The sequence below is a fragment of the Tasmannia lanceolata genome, unplaced genomic scaffold, assembly GCF_043159265.1.
Source record: "Tasmannia lanceolata isolate RefF3 unplaced genomic scaffold, GAP_Taslan_0.1 ptg000007l, whole genome shotgun sequence".
In the NCBI taxonomy this organism is placed as follows: Eukaryota; Viridiplantae; Streptophyta; class Magnoliopsida; order Canellales; family Winteraceae; genus Tasmannia; species Tasmannia lanceolata.
The window spans coordinates 291,430-307,788 of NW_027518684.1; the positions used below are offsets into that span (position 1 = coordinate 291,430).

Consider the following 16,359-nt stretch of genomic DNA (forward strand, 5'->3'; position numbering starts at 1 on the left):
GAGTAGACATAAATGAAGGATAATTTGAAGGGTATCTCCCTACACTAACACCCTTCATCAGGATCTAGAACGCGACTATGTTTAGGTCGTCGTCATAATCCAAAATAATTTCAAATCTTAGGATAGAGTTTGAACCCGGTTGTTGTGCCTAAATCCTGCAAATTAACATGCAAATCCTTTGGATTCGTTGGACCGTCTGGACAAAAGATCACACTACTCATAAAATCCTAATATCAATGTGAACGAGGGGAGGCAGCTGTTTTAAGTGTTTAGCCTTTAGCCTTTAGCGTAGGGGCGGTTGGATCGTCTGTGTTTTTCATTTGAAACGATCAGCGGAGTGATTGATCGGACGGTCGACAGTAAGTAGTATTTTAGTAAATTGAGCAACAGAATTGGGGGTATCTCAGTCAATCAAAAGTTTTATCGCCTCCCTCCACCTATATATTGCGCGAACCCTAGCGTAGATCTCTCTCTCTCTCTCGAAGATTTTGCGCTTCCGTAGAGAGTAGGGGGAAAAAAAAGACCGGCGCCGCGTAATAGAGATCGAGCATCTAGGGTTTCTATTTCCAGTTGGAAATCCAGGCATCAAAACCCTCGGATTGGTTGGTATCCTTAAGCACCACCAAATTGATCTATTGGATCTCCAGCTAGGGTTTCACCATCATATTCTTTATGTGCCTAGTTGTTTTTTGTTCGGCGTTTTGGGGATTTTCTAAGGCTTGTTGTTTTTCCAGAATGTCGACAGAGAGGAAGAGAAAGGTTAGCTTGTTTGATGTTAAGGATGAGACTTCAATCTCCGCCAAACTTCTCAAAGTAAACGGATCTTTTATGGGCGGCGGCACGACGAATCCGTGGAACGGCCGACCATATTCGCAGCGCTACTTTGATATTCTGGAGAAGAGGAAGACGCTTCCGGTGTGGCAGCAGAAAGACGAATTCTTGCATGTATTGAAGGAGAGCCAGACCCTGATCTTGGTCGGTGAAACTGGCAGTGGGAAAACTACTCAGGTCCGTAATTCCCTAATTATTGGGAGCATTAGTTTCAATTAGAAGGCATAATATATGGTATGGGTTTGATGTGGTCTGAACTCTAAAGTTTGCATTTCTGTTCATGTTTTCTGGCATCATCACAAGTTCTAGATGCTTATCATTGTATTTGCCATTGAAATTTTTACTCTGCTTGAATGCAGATTAAAGGAAGCTACAATAAGCTACATTCTGCATGAACACAACTATTCCAATTAATCAATACATGAATATTATTGTGCAACCCTGAAGGTTGTACTTGCCTTGGATCTAGCTTAAAAGATACTACAATAACAACACATGTTTAGTGTACATGAACACAATTATTTCCAATGGATTAACACATGTAAAATATTATGCAATCCTCCAACAATGTGAGGAAACATGGTGTCACATAACTTTCTATTATCAAATCAACCACTTTATGCCACAGTCAATAGCTGCTTTTGTCACTGGAGAAATGGTTTCTAGCAGCCCACTACATTGTATAATCAATTGCACGTTTGAACACACTAATATGGGATTTAATTCTAAATTCTAAGACTTAGAGGGTTAGAGATACTTTATTTAAAAATTGAAATTCAATTCAGTTCTCTTCATGCCCATCTTTCAATCAACCCCCCACTCATAGGAATTATAACCTCTTTTAAACTTACCAGAAGCCTATCAACAATATGTTACTTTAGCACCAGATATTCAAGGAGTTGAGAAACCGTAGTATCTTCTCATTTTCTTGAAGTTGAAGTGATCCCTACCATTGACCCATATTATATACTAGCTCGCTAGGTACTACCTGGATATTCTTAACCAAGGAAGATTTTGTCATTCCGTGTATCATTTCAGAATCTAAATTTGCACCCTCTTCCCATCATAATGTTTTAAAAATTTTGATCTATCTTACCAATGCCCTTCTAAAACCCAGAGCCTAGGCACCTATATGTGTCGTTTTGAAAATATTACGATTTACGATTCAAGTCAAATCTTAAGGATTTCGATTTGAATTTATATTAATCTTGCGATTTTTTATTGAATATTACGATTCCATCATAAATCTTATGATTTATGTGATTTATTAAGTTTTGTATAAAAAAAAAGGTCCTTTTGAAAGACCCCCTTTCCTTTTTGCATTAGAAGAAGCCTTCAAAAACCATCTTGAGGGAAGGAAGAAGACATGCTTGACGACATTAAATCAAGGAGGAAGGGACTATAATGAGGACCACACCCGACGACTTGCCAGTTTTTCATAATTGATATTTATCATTTGATGATTGAGACTATTTGAATTTATACGATCTTGTGTCTTATTATTTTTAAGATTATTTTTCAATATGCATAGGTTTGGATGATAAATAGATGATTAGTATGTGCAAGTTTGTCAGCAAACAATTCGTATTATGATATTGTTAGCAAAAAAATTGTATTGTGATATTGAATAACTAATAATGGTAGTTTCTATTTATATTAATGGATTTGGGCAAAAATGAATGATTGGCTATTTTATTATTCTCTAATTTGTTTATTATTTTTTAATATTTATACATAAAAACGTATAAATATGAATGAATCTTATGATATACGATGCGATTTAAGATCCGATGCGATTCGACCCCTATTATGATTTACGAATTGATTCCGATTTTCAAAGCATTGCCTATGGTACTTTCAGAGGCTATTCACATAGAAATTTATTGATTGCTAGTTATTGTGTCTGGATTAAAGTCTATAATCCACAAATTAATCATAGGGCAGGGCTGTGCTTGAATGATATATTTAGGGAAATGATATCAACACTCCAATGTTTTGATATCACGCTCTACTAGCTTGCCTTTTAGTATTTAAAAGGCTGTAAACAGGTTATTACAGTTCCCAAAAAGCTCTCACAAACCCATTAAATACTAAAAGACAAGCAAGGAGAGCGTGGATATCAAAACATTGAAGTGCTGATATCATTTCCATATATTTATTTCGTAGGGCATTCCTCTCGTGAGACAAATGTTATTAACATCTTTGTTGGCCTTGCCCAAGCCTTGATCGGCAGCCTCTCGTTGGACAAGTTACATTGATAAGATCCTCACTGTTGACTATCTCCAGCATAAATAAAGGATATTAGTTAAATTATTGTGTGTTTATGTCTTAAAGATGCTGAGTATGTTGACCATTTGCTGATTCATTGTAGGCTTACTCATTCGATTTGGTATTTTGTTCTTAGTCTTTTCGAAGTTAGATGCGTTTTTCCTAGTTATTAGCTGATTTCCTCGAGGCTTGGGTCTTCACTCATCAGCACTAAGAGTTAGAGTTTTTTGGATTCTTTTCTTAGTTGTTTCCCTCTGGTTAGTTTGGAAGGAAAGGAACATGAGAGTCTTTAAAGGGATATAGAGTGATTTTCATAGTTTTCAAAGGTAAAATTTCTCTCTGGTTGTTTAGTGGGCGACAGTTCACCTTATTTTTAGAGGTGCTTCTGTAACTTTTTTCTGTAGATCTTGGGAGAAAATTTAGCTGAGCAACTGTTGTGAGGATTGTCCTCACCCTAGATGGATCCTCCTGGGTTTCTGAAGCTGTATTTTGATAGATTGAGTCTTGGGAATTCGAGCCCAGCTAGCATTGGAGATCTTCTCAAGTTGTTCTATGAGGGAGATTAAATGGGCTTAATCGGGCCCTGTTGGTGAGAAGGACTCTAATGAGGCTGAGGTGCAGGCTCTCCTCTTTGGTATTTGGCTGGTGGAGCAAAATCTTCTCATCGAGGACGACTTTCTGAATATGGTCAGATGCAAGGTTCTGAAAATCGAAATCAAATCGTAAATCGTAACATGGTTCGAATTGTATCGAATCGTAAATCGGACCGTAAATTGTAAGATTTTTTTAGATTTATATATAAAAATGAGAAAAAATATAAAAAGGTAAAAATAAGATTAAAATGAGTAATTATCTATTTTCCATTTGAAACTATTAAATTAAATATAAAATTCTATGATTAGTAATCCGAAGCACAAACCATATTCATCGCACAATAAATTACTAAACAAAGCACAAACTATATTCATAATATAATAAATCATTATATAATTTATTACAACAGTAAACAGAACACATACTCAAATCTACAATAAACCATCATACAAAGAAATGTCAGCAATAATCAAAGCATTTGAAATGATTTTCATTTTAAAATCACGATGAGTTCTCAAAATCCAAAACAGACATAATCGTAAAAATTGTAAAAAGAATTGTAAAAATCGTACGATTCAAAGTTGAATCGTACTTGAATCGTAAGATTTTTACGAAAAATGATTCTTCATCCGATTTGAATCGTTCAACCCCCGAATCGCTTTGAATCGTAAGATTTTAACAACAAAGGTCAGATGGGTGAGAGATAGGGATTGTTATCATTGGAGGTTCAAGGATGCTATTGAAGCGATCCTGGATGTGATTGAAGGTCATAAACGGAGATTCGTCAAGTTTGGCATTCTGCCAATTGCGAATCTAATCAGCCTTCCTGTATTGGAATCAACAGAATTGTGGTCTCATCGTTTGATTACCTTCCTTCCCGAGGCACTTTTGTTTTTATTTGTTATTCTTTGTTTTGTCTTTTCTTTTTTAGTTTAGTATGTTGCTTTACTTCTTTGAGACCTTGGTCTTGGTGTTCCACTTACATTAGTGTTTTAATGAGATCTGCTTACCGTTGAAAAAAACATATTTATTGAGCAATTTCCATAATCATATCTTCTATTACACAAAGCAACAAAATTAGAGGGGTATTTTTTAGGTGGCACTTTTCTATGTAAACCAGAAGTAAAAACTGTTATACATTTTTTTTTAATCATTGACCTCTAATTTATATTTAAAATAAAAATTCCACAGTAGTAGAAGAGTTGTTGATTTTCCATAGGGCTGTCAAGGGGCTTAACTTTTGCCCAAATGCATGGCTCGAATCTTGGTTTGGTCCGATTACAAGGTGTTTGGATCCAGTTAGGCTGTAGGTCTGGCCCCATGCCACCGCTATTTTTAATTAGCGTGGGAACATTCATCGTTGAATATGTTCTATATTTTGTATTTTTTTTTATAAATAACTTCAATTATTTGTTTTTTGGAAAGAAAATAACTTAGATTGTTGAGTCACTTGTACAGAGTAGAGTTGCGGTGTAAAGCTTGAAGACATGGAGCCTTTTCTGCAGACTATTGTTACACTCCAAAAAGCCATCCAAGGAGGCTCCTTCATGGAGATGAACTTTTTATCAGCCCATTAATATTCCTAGGATTGAGTTCTTATTGCAATCTTTCAAGTGTAGCTACTATTAGTTTCAATCCATATGCCAAATATTTTAGTTATTCACATTTTTTTATTGGTTCAAATTATTGATGAACTGCACATTCCTATTGCCTCATTCTATATATGTTTTAAGTATGGGAACCAATATTATTCGATTATTATTTTAGCTATATAGTTGAGAGCTTGGTTGTTTGACCGGAGTAATGATGTTTCACAGATTCCTCAATTTGCTCTTGAAGCTGGTAGGCAAGACGAATTTAACAAACGCAAGATGATCGCTTGCACCCAACCCCGTCGAGTGGCTGCAATGTCTGTTTCCCGTCGAGTCGCAGAGGAGATGGACGTGAACATAGGAGAGGAAGTAGGATACAGTATCCGTTTTGAAGATTGCAGCAGTTCAAAAACCATTTTGAAGTAAGCTTGTGTTTATGCTACGCATGAAACTCTCCAGTTTGATGCTGAATGTTGGGTGTCCACAATGTTTCTTAATGTCCTTTTTTGTATATCCATTATTTCTTGCTTACGTCTATCCATCATTGATTGCACTCTTTGTTTGGGATGCTGAATGTTGGGTGTCCACAATGTTTCTTAATGTCCTTTTTTGTTCTTGGCATATATTTCATTATTTCTTGCGTAGGTCTATCCATCATTGATTGCACTCTTTGTGTGCTAAAATTGGTTACAGGTACTTAACTGATGGTATGCTTCTCAGAGAAGCAATGACAGACCCACTTTTAGAACGATATCGGGTGATAATTCTTGATGAGGCTCATGAACGGACTCTGGCAACAGATGTTCTATTTGGGCTTCTGAAGGAGGTACTAAGGAATAGACCTGATCTGAAACTAGTTGTAATGAGTGCAACACTTGAGGCTGAAAAGTTTCGGGGTTATTTCAATGAAGCACCACTAATGAAAGTTCCTGGAAGACTTCATCCGGTGGAGATCTTCTACACACAGGAACCTGAGAGGGACTACTTGGAAGCAGCAATTCGGACAGTCGTGCAGATACACTTATGTGAACCTCCTGGTGACATACTTGTTTTTCTTACTGGAGAGGAGGAGATAGAAGATGCATGTAAGAAAATAACAAAAGAAATTACTAATTTGGCTGACCAGGTGGGCCCTGTGAAAGTAGTACCGCTGTATTCTACATTGCCTCCTGCTATGCAGCAGAAGATATTTGACCCTGCTCCACCTCCGGTTAAGGAGGGGGGTAAATCTGGAAGGAAGATTGTTGTGTCGACCAATATTGCAGAAACTTCTTTAACCATTGACGGGATTGTGTATGTTATTGATCCGGGTTTTTCTAAACAAAAAGTTTATAACCCTAGGGTGCGTGTGGAGTCTTTGCTAGTCTCGCCAATATCGAAGGCTAGCGCACACCAGAGATCTGGTCGTGCTGGTAGAACACAGCCTGGGAAATGCTTCAGACTTTATACCGAAAAAAGTTTCAATAATGATCTTCAGCCACAGACATATCCAGAAATACTGCGGTCGAATCTTGCAAACACCGTTCTCACCTTGAAGAAGCTTGGAATTGATGATCTGGTCCATTTTGATTTTATGGACCCACCTGCTCCTGAAACACTGATGCGAGCCTTAGAAGTCTTAAACTATCTGGGTGCCCTGGATGATGAAGGGAACTTGACCAAGCTGGGGGAAATCATGAGTGAGTTTCCCTTGGATCCTCAGATGTCCAAGATGCTTGTTGCTAGTCCTGAGTACAATTGTTCCAATGAAATCCTTTCAGTCTCTGCCATGCTTTCAGGTGCGTGTGTAAATTCTTGTTGCTCTGCGTGTAAATGTTTCGAGTCTAATACAAATCTTCCGCATGGATGCGGGTATTTTGGGATGTTCATGTTGAGCCACATGCAATTACACATTGTCCATGCTGAACTGTTCAAGCATGTTCCTGTTTGTGTTTTTGCATGCGCATGCCTGCATGTATGGGTGAAAAACACGTCCTAGATCTTGCATGTGTCCAAATGCACATGCATGTGTTTGGAGTTGTGCCCCATTTAGGTTGTCATCAGCAACTGTCTTGTCACCAGGCTCTGATGCCACTGATCAGCATGCATCATAGAATTTTTTAAAGTGCTGATGCGGATAGTTGCAGTTTCTCAGTTATTCTCTCATGAAGAAAATGGTGTCGTCTCGCCTCTATGCATCTGCTGACCTACCGTGGGCCTCATCTGTGATAACAAATTTCTTTCTTTAGTACCCAATTGCTTTCTCCGGCCTAGGGAGGCTCAGAAAGCTGCAGACGAAGCAAAAGCTCGGTTTGGACACATCGACGGGGATCACCTCACGCTGTTGAACGTGTATCATGCCTACAAGCAGAACAGTAAGTATTTAATTCTGATGGGCATTTAGTGATGATATGTTTCACATTGTTTTGATAATGTAATATGTTGTCTGAATGGGGGGGTATTGCAGATGAAGATCCAAGTTGGTGTTATGAAAATTTTATCAATCAAAGGACACTGAAAGCTGCTGATAATGTTCGGGGACAACTTGTGCGCATCATGGCAAGGTTCAACCTCAAGCTATGCAGCACAGATTTCAACAGCCGTGACTATTACATCAACATAAGGAAGGCTATGCTTTCAGGATATTTTATGCAGGTAGCTCACCTTGAGCGCACTGGCCACTACTTGACAGTGAAAGATAATCAGGTATATGTGCTGCTTTGACCCCTTTCTTTTCCGCCTTGTCCTTCTATATTCTTTTTGAAAAGTGCTAGCAGGATGCGCAGGGAGTGGATCAGTTTTCTTTCTTTTATAAGCAACAAAGACTTTATTTAAAAGACAGGGAAAGTTAAAAAAGCTGATCTTACCGGTCCTCATAACCTATCTATATACAATTCTCTTGCTAAAATATACTTCTTGGCTTCCCCAGACTTTGTAAATTGACTGATCATGTATGTTACTACTACCCAAATGAGCCACTCATTGCCCAACCTATCACATCAGATGAGCCACTTGCTACCCATAGCTTTCCTGTAAATTTATTGAGGAAGATCTGAAGCCTAGTAAGAATTTGTACAAGCCTTGCCCTTTTATAATTCTTTGGTTCTAATGAGTCCAGGGTTCTTGCTTTCATTTTTTTTAAAATATTTTTCAAATATGAGTGAAATAATTTTACAACTTATCCTCTTATGATTTCTAACAATTCCTCCTATGCTGGCAGGAGTTTAGTTGGCAAGAAAGTTCCCATTAAAGTTGAGTTTGGTGGTAGCAATCCATCTTGCTTACCATCTATCATATCTTGGGAGGACTTTACATATTTCCATCCGACTTTGATATAGATTGCAGCACAATGCCCCTGAACATCCTTATTATTCCTCTTTGTTTTCATATATTATTCTTTTTCCTGTATTGCAGGTGGTCCACTTGCATCCTTCTAACTGCCTGGATCACAAGCCGGAGTGGGTCATTTACAACGAGTATGTCTTGACAAGTAGGAATTTCATTCGTACAGTTACAGATGTCCGTGGGGAGTGGTAAGTTAATGTTTCTCAAAATATGAGTATGTGCTTGTTTTCCCCACACCCATTTCATTTATTATGTTATACCGCTCTCTCTCTCTCTATATATATATATTTATATATATACTGTCCAAAAAAAGTCTTTTAGAACTATTGTGGGTGTGTTTGTGTTCACTTTTTTTATCGTGGTGTGGGTTGCAAGAGATTGGGGATGAAGAGAAGCTGTTGAAACAGTGAGAGAGACGGTGTTTGGCAACGTGACCCACTCTGTCTACTTAGCTGAGTCCTTGCTTCCCCTGTGGAATTTTAGGCAGAAATCACGAAGTGAAATAGAGTTTTGCTTCTGAGACCCTGAGAATCTTGTTTCCTGAATGGTTGCTGATCGCTACATTAATAGATGCTGACTAAAGTTTCAGCAATGCTATCTCTGAAATTTTCTGAGCATACCACAATCACTCGTAACCCCCCTACTCTTTTTTTTGAAGGGAAAACTTTCAGGGAAAGCTAGTAGTTATTGTTGGGACCTGGGTAGAGCTAACCCTCAAAAGCTAGCCTCTTAATCCTCCCCCCACCCCCCCGGCCGACTTTTTTAATAGGTTACAGTTTAATTAATCGCTGTAAGCATATTCGTTTAAAAAAATTGCTGTAAGAATATTACAACAAAGGGGACGAGCCATCCCACCTATGCAAAACTCATACAGCAAAGACTCCGAAAGCCCTCCAACCCTCAGCTATTACGTACTTAAAAACTACTAGCAGTCTCACCAAGCTACATCAATTCACCATACCCAGCTCAAACCTGTTCTTGATACATTTCGATAGGCAACCTATAAACACAGAATTCCTCAACTCCCTACAATCTGTTTCCTAACCAATAGCAGCCCAGAATAGCCCAAGTCTTGATATCCATCACGATTTTGCTGCACCAGATCCTGCCTTTGAATAAAGATAACAAGCCTACCCATATTGATAGCACTTACTTGCCTCAGTTCTGAGTAGATCCTGTCAAACATGGCAAAGTAGATTTGGCCCAATCCATCTCTGCCGTGATGCCCTTGCAAGGTTGGCCTTTGCAATACAGGAGCACTCCAATCCTAAAATATCCGGAGCAACGCAGTCCACACTAACGGTCAAGAGAGCATGGCGTCTCGCTCCACTCTATCCTTTGCAAGTCTATCCGCGATGTTATTTGCAGACCCCCATACTCTTAGACAATCATTCCTTCAGTAGTCTTGGGTCGTCTAGAATCCTTTGAAGTGGTTTTCTGTCATTCTTGATGTGTAGTTTCATTAGTCTCTTATTCCATTGACTAATTGCTTGGGATCAGAAACTTGGAATTAATTTGTATTATGTAGAATATAAACTTTCAAAAAATAAATAAATTGTATTATCTATAATATAGAATGAAATTTGTCCATCGATCTTGGAATATCAATTGTTGCAAGTAAGATTGTGCAATATTGACTGCTAGACATTGTCCTGTCATGCTTTTGTTCTTTAGAAGTAATGTATCAATTCCGTTTGTTTGTTATCCATACAGGCTAATTGACATTGCACCTCACTATTACGACCTTGCCAATTTCCCCTCATGCGAGGCCAAGCGTGTTCTTGAGAGGCTGTACAATAAGCGTGCAAAAGAGAAGGTGGAGAGTAAAAACAATAACAAATAAAGTCCTACACCTCATTCATGTACATCACTGAGATATTAAGGGCTTCTTCCGGTTGGGTGTGCTTGGCAGCGTGATCTGCCCAATTGCTGTTGACCCCTTCCCCACATCGAGCCCCTTTTTACTGAAGATTGTCTGTGATTTGTAAGGAAGAGGGGCCTTCTCTTCTTATTTTGGACCAAGTTTTTTATTTTTTTTTAATTTTCCCAATCCCTTTTCTATATGTTGTCCTTAATTGTAGGAGCATAAGGTTTCTTATTTATGAACAGTATACACTAAACTTCAATCCTATTAGTGAAATGGTACTCCAATTATTTCAGGGTTTTTTTAATTCATCTCAAAGCCCTATTTAACAGATGTTATATGATGTATTTGTGGGCCCCGCATGCTCGTGCTTTTGCAAGGTAGAAAAAGTCATGCATCATAGAACTGTGTCTTTCATGGAGTATCTATAAGGTTCAACATTGTACGAGTCAAGTATTGTGTGAGATGAAGAAGTTTTGATTTAGTTGATCCAAATATCTTGTTTGCATGCAAGTTTAAGTTTGGCGAAGTACATGGAAGGTGGATTAATATACAGATTTATTATTGGAATGATTTGTTGCAGCTCGGATGGACCTTACATAATAAGGTGGTCGCAGGACTCGATCTAAATGTATTGAATATTTTTGCACTCTAATGTGTCCTACTCTGAATGGCTGGTGCCCTAGAAATCACCCTGTTTTGGGCGTGGTCAGAATTGGTAGTCCTTGATTGTCTACCAACAAAAAAATGGAAACTAAAGAATATATGTTATCATAACTCATAAGGAATATTTAGGGACTTATAAATTATGATAGTAAAAAAAAAATCAACTTTTTCACCATATCATGGCAATGGATTAATTGACATATAACTTAAATTTAGAGATTTATATGTAAAAATCCACCAAATGACAAGCTTGGCATAGGCTTGGTTTTTAGACCCAATGGAACTTTAGTCTAGGAGTTAATGGGCTAGGTCTCAAAAACTAAATAGGTAGGCCAAGGTCGCAGGCTTAGTAATTTCATTAGCTAAACTCATGCAGCACTTAATTTAGCATCCTAATGCTTAGTACAATTCAGCTTCGATCTTCTTATTGAACTAGTGTAACACTTGCTAAGGGGGGCAGATCCAGAGTGTTTAGAACGTGAGACCTTCTCTCACTTGGAGAATACTTACAATTTTCTAAGGTGCCCTATAAATGAGGGGTTTTGGAGAACTCTCCATACCCCTTTCTACACAATTCTGGTGTGTTTGGATTGCCGAAAGGAATGGGCACCTTATTTCCGGCAATCCAAACACAACCTTTTCTCTTTATAATGATATTCCAAGTACATTATCTACAAAATATCCAAACATCTTTTAGAATATTTTCAAGCCTCAAAACATGCATTTACTTCCAGAGTCGTCTACACTTCTACACATATCTACAATGTACGAGGTTTGGATCATCTTAAATAAGTGGCCCCCTCTGCACTTTCTGAAAAATACTGGAATTCAGATGCCCACATCATGGAAAATCTAGTAATTTGGTTAGAACTTAAAAGATGGGATGGGATCTCAAGTTGGAACATTTATATGCAATCCAGAGTCCAGACCATTGATCTTGAGGTGGTAATGCAAGTGGCGGCGGAATGCTCTTGTTTCAGAAAAAAAAAAGATGCTTTAAATGTAGCTATTGTAAGATATATCATGGTAGATTGGTTCTCAGAATGCTCTTGTTTCAGATGCCCAGAACAATAAGTTTCTGCTCAATATTGATCTCAGTCACACTATCACAATCCAATTGAGTTCATACTTGATGCAACCAACTAGTGGACAAGGATCTTCAATTGATAGCTTCTCAGGTCATTTGGAAAATCTAATGGTCTAAGCTTGCTGAACAAAATAGATCTACAACCACACTTTCAATACTGTCGAAATACAGATATTTTGGAAAATCTTCCCACCAACTTAGACAAGCAGCTATCATGCAAAATATGTGTTCAGTTGAAATCGGGTTTTAAGCACATTTAAGCACATATCGGAATTGGAAATCAGGTCTCGGGTCAGGTTGGGTTGCTCGGCACCCCAATCCGATTTCCAATTCGGGTCCCAACCCGATTCAAAAAAAAAAACCAACCCAACCCAAATTCGGGTTCAACCTGTCGGGTTCGGGTTGAACCCGACCCGAGTTGCACCCTACATTGAATGAGGCTATTGGGTTGGCATGGATGATGGAAGAAAAAATCCAGCATGGTCCTCTTTTGTAACACCGATCAGAACTATGGTATATATTTCTCTGTTCAAATAGTTTCTCTAATCTGTCCTCATCAAAATCCAACTCTCTTTATAACTGAAGTGGGTTCAAGTAAAGATCCTTGTCTTGCATAGAACATATCTGATTAGGAGAAGTACAATGGAGGGAAAAAATCCCTTTAGGAACAATCCAAGCAACCTCCATTATGAAGCTTCCAACCCTTTTACAGAGAAATTCAGCACTAACAAGGATTTGGTTCTGATACTCTAAAAAATGCAGGCACCTTTCCAGATTTTTATCCCTAACAAGGTCAAATACATGAGGAATACATGCAACATTCCACGGAAAAAAAAAATCAAGATGCAAGTGACACATCTCGGACAATATTCTGCTCCTGCATACATCAAGCCATTTGAATAGGAACCAATTTTCCCATGTGTAAGGACAATATTGGCAGGTGTTAGGGGCTGAATACTACTCAAATGGCACTTGTCTCTGATGTAGTCGAGTTGTCTCCATAATGGTTCCAACCCCCAAGTGTATAGAAGCTACTCAAATGACACTTGTCTCTAATGTAATTGAGTTGTCTCAATTATGATTCCAAGTGTATAGAAGCTCACGTTTAGCTTTAAGTTCTTCAAAACGAATGGCCTTGGAATCGATTTCAATGCAAGTTTCGTTCTTAGAGCTTGAAATACTTGGATGGTATAGCTTCAGACAGGAAGAGCATACATAGCTACAGCTAATGTCCCTATAGTGCACAGACCTCCCAGTTTTGCTTTTACAAAGAATCCGAGGGTTAAAATTTCCTTCTCGATCAAACACCAAAGACATGCAAACATTTCCAGGACTGATTTACAGTATAAGCACCTCCAATCTAAAAAGCCGTTCCACCTCAAACTACAAAATACTCTTCGACAGAACGACACTAAATGGTCCATGCAAGGATTTTCTTTCTTGATTTCATGAATTCAATGAACTGGAATTAAACAAATGCATAAAACTCTTGCTGTTAACCTTTATTTTTTAAAATAAGCAGTTCAATTCAGATGTTAAAAGATGTTTGTGCAACAGATCTGATCATCTGAAGAACACTTTAGTTTCAAGAACATTCAGAAAACAGCTTCATCCAGAAACTCCTAGAGCACAGGCATGCAACCAGATCTGAGAACTGTAAAAGAAATTCTAACATTGGATTGTAGACAATCGTGGCTCCAGATATGATCGAGAGTTGATTGGACATTTCATTGATTTTCAGCAGTAAGGATGATAAGCACTTCTACTGGTGAACTAAAAGTGCATCAATGTTGCGCTTGCCTCAGGACCCTTACTATACCATGCAGAAACATAGTCTCCATACACTACGTCGCGATATCGAAGAGGGGAGGCGTCGGTAACAAGCTCTGCAGCTGGAGATATCCTCTTGTTTCTGGAAGGAGCATAGAATGTTGCAACAGAAAGCCGTGCTTGATCAGCATTGACAAGAGCACGATACTAGCAAGTTTCTCTGTCTGTTAGTGGCTTAGAGTGCGTTTGGATTTACACCCAAATTACACCGTTAGAGAAGGCAATATGTGTTTCTTGCTTGAACATATATCGAATTATTATTGATTTTGCATTTGAATTTTGGTTATGGGATTTGTTGAAGATTAGCAGATTGCAAGTATTTTTTGTGCAATGAAAACATTTGATATTTCCATTAAAAAAAATGAAAGCATTGGATATTCATCCATTGATGATTCCATCATTAGTGTTCTTTTGGAGTGTTTTTTTCTTTTTTCATCATTGTATACTTGTGATATAAGGTCCCTTGTTCATTCTCTTTTTACACCGTTTTGCAACCGGGCATTGGCCTGCAAGAATAGAAGGACAGACCATGGTATAATCACCATAAATGGTCAATCCTTTCAACCCTTATATTCTTGCATTGTAACGTGGTCTCCATTGTAAAAAGGCCACAACCCAAAAATCTTCTAGAGAAGATGATCCTATCCCACCAATGTAGGGTGTGTTCCACAACCATCTACATAATGCCTTCCGCGACTTTTTTAGGGGTAAAGAATGAGAAAAAATCGGAATCCCTAAAATTGTGTTTGGCTCACCCGACCCACCACAAGCCCTATTACAAATCTTCCTCACTTTTGCACATTTTAAGCCCTAAATTCGTTTGGTTGCAACTTGCAAGTAAAAAAAAATCCATTGAATTTTTGTAGAAAAAGGGAGGAGACAAGGGAGGGGATAAGCATTTATTAGACATGGGTGTCATTATGAGTGGAGAGAGGGACGAGAGAGAGCACCATTCCCTAGAAAATTACATGGGAGACTTCCAAGGTAATGCTGATGTCACCTCCCTTTTTCCACAAAAATCTTTTTGTTTTTTACTAGCAACCAAATGAAGCAAAAAAGATAGGGATTCTAAGCAGACTTAGAGAACTTTGAGTGTTAAGCAGCAAAACTAATGATCATTGAAGCACTATATTTGATTTACATCTCTTTTTACTACATGCAAAGCATTAATGAAAAAGGAAAACTTTAAGGTGAAAAACTTCACGTCGAAGTTTTACTCAAGAAATTGTTTTACAATAGTTTTGGGATTGGAAAGGACCTGAAATATAAAAAAAGAAAGAAAAAAGCAAAGAGTATTTTTGTAGTTTTACTCGAGCATAGGGTTCACATTGGGATGATATGTGGGTATTGTTTTAGTTCGCATGCATTAACTGCTCCCGCTTGCTCCAACTACCTTTGATTTTTGACAAATGCCAAGACTAAAAATAGCATTGTCTTCCAAAAGAAACTATCATCCCAAAATCGCTGCACCAAAATTTCAGAATCCATCGAGTAAGTAAAAAGGGCGAAAAAAAGAAAAAGAAATACTGCATGTTAAAAACGTAAGCGGAGAAGAAAGGAGAGGTAGCAAGGAAGAAGAAGACCTGCACGGCAAAGGGTTTTCGTCGGCTTTGCGAGTTTTTGGGCGCGAGGCATGGCGAGGTGGGTTGAGTAATTGCCGATTCAAATGAAATGGTTGGCGGTCATACTTCCCAATAATGGATTGTATCAAGCTACGAAGTGAACCACAACCATAGAACCCCCCTAAATACAAAGATGGGTGTTATTGACCGAAATAAAGCGTGGTTCCCCCGTTCCTTCTGAGTATTAGTAACCGTTGTATTTAATTTAAAATATAGGGTTTAAATTATTAGACTGCATAGACTTAATCTTCAACAGTGGCACTTTCACTCAAGTGGGGGTGTAAATGAACCTCGACCTCTTGGTTGAAGAACAAATTCTATTGCCAATAAGCTAGAGGCTCAACCCTGTTGTACTTAGGTAGTACAAATTTAATGATTAGGATTAGGAGAGAGGAGAGGAGAGAAAGTGGAGAGGTGAGAATTGTGATTGAAATGCAAAGCAGAAAAATAAAATGTTATTTATCATTTTAATTAGGGTAAAAAATATTATGAAAATGTCCCTCCCGAGTAGACATAAATGAAGGATAATTTGAAGGGTATCTCCCTACACTAACACCCTTCATCAGGATCTAGAACGCGACTATGTTTAGGTCGTCGTCATAATCCAAAATAATTTCAAATCTTAGGATAGAGTTTGAACCCGGTTGTTGTGCCTAAATCCTGCAAATTAACATGCAAATC

The 16,359-nt window shown here is 38.1% G+C and overlaps 1 protein-coding gene across 5 annotated transcripts; it reads left to right on the forward strand.

Annotated features, from left to right (window-relative positions):
* The first annotated feature begins 455 nt into the window (after positions 1-455).
* Positions 456-10,778, forward strand: LOC143881312 (putative pre-mRNA-splicing factor ATP-dependent RNA helicase DEAH2). Of its 5 annotated transcripts, none has more exons than XM_077384303.1 (8): positions 456-602; positions 735-1,008; positions 5,511-5,707; positions 5,979-7,063; positions 7,514-7,639; positions 7,732-7,970; positions 8,679-8,797; positions 10,323-10,778. In XM_077384303.1, exons 2-8 carry the CDS (start codon positions 736-738, stop codon positions 10,450-10,452), a joined length of 2,169 nt encoding a protein of 722 aa, XP_077240418.1. In that variant the 5' UTR covers positions 456-602; position 735; the 3' UTR covers positions 10,453-10,778. The 5 variants fall into 5 exon arrangements, with proteins under 5 accessions (XP_077240418.1, XP_077240420.1, XP_077240423.1 ...); XM_077384304.1 differs by having other exon boundaries at positions 466-646; XM_077384305.1 differs by lacking the exons at positions 7,732-7,970; positions 8,679-8,797; positions 10,323-10,778 and having other exon boundaries at positions 7,412-7,606.
* Positions 10,779-16,359: the final 5,581 nt, after the last annotated feature.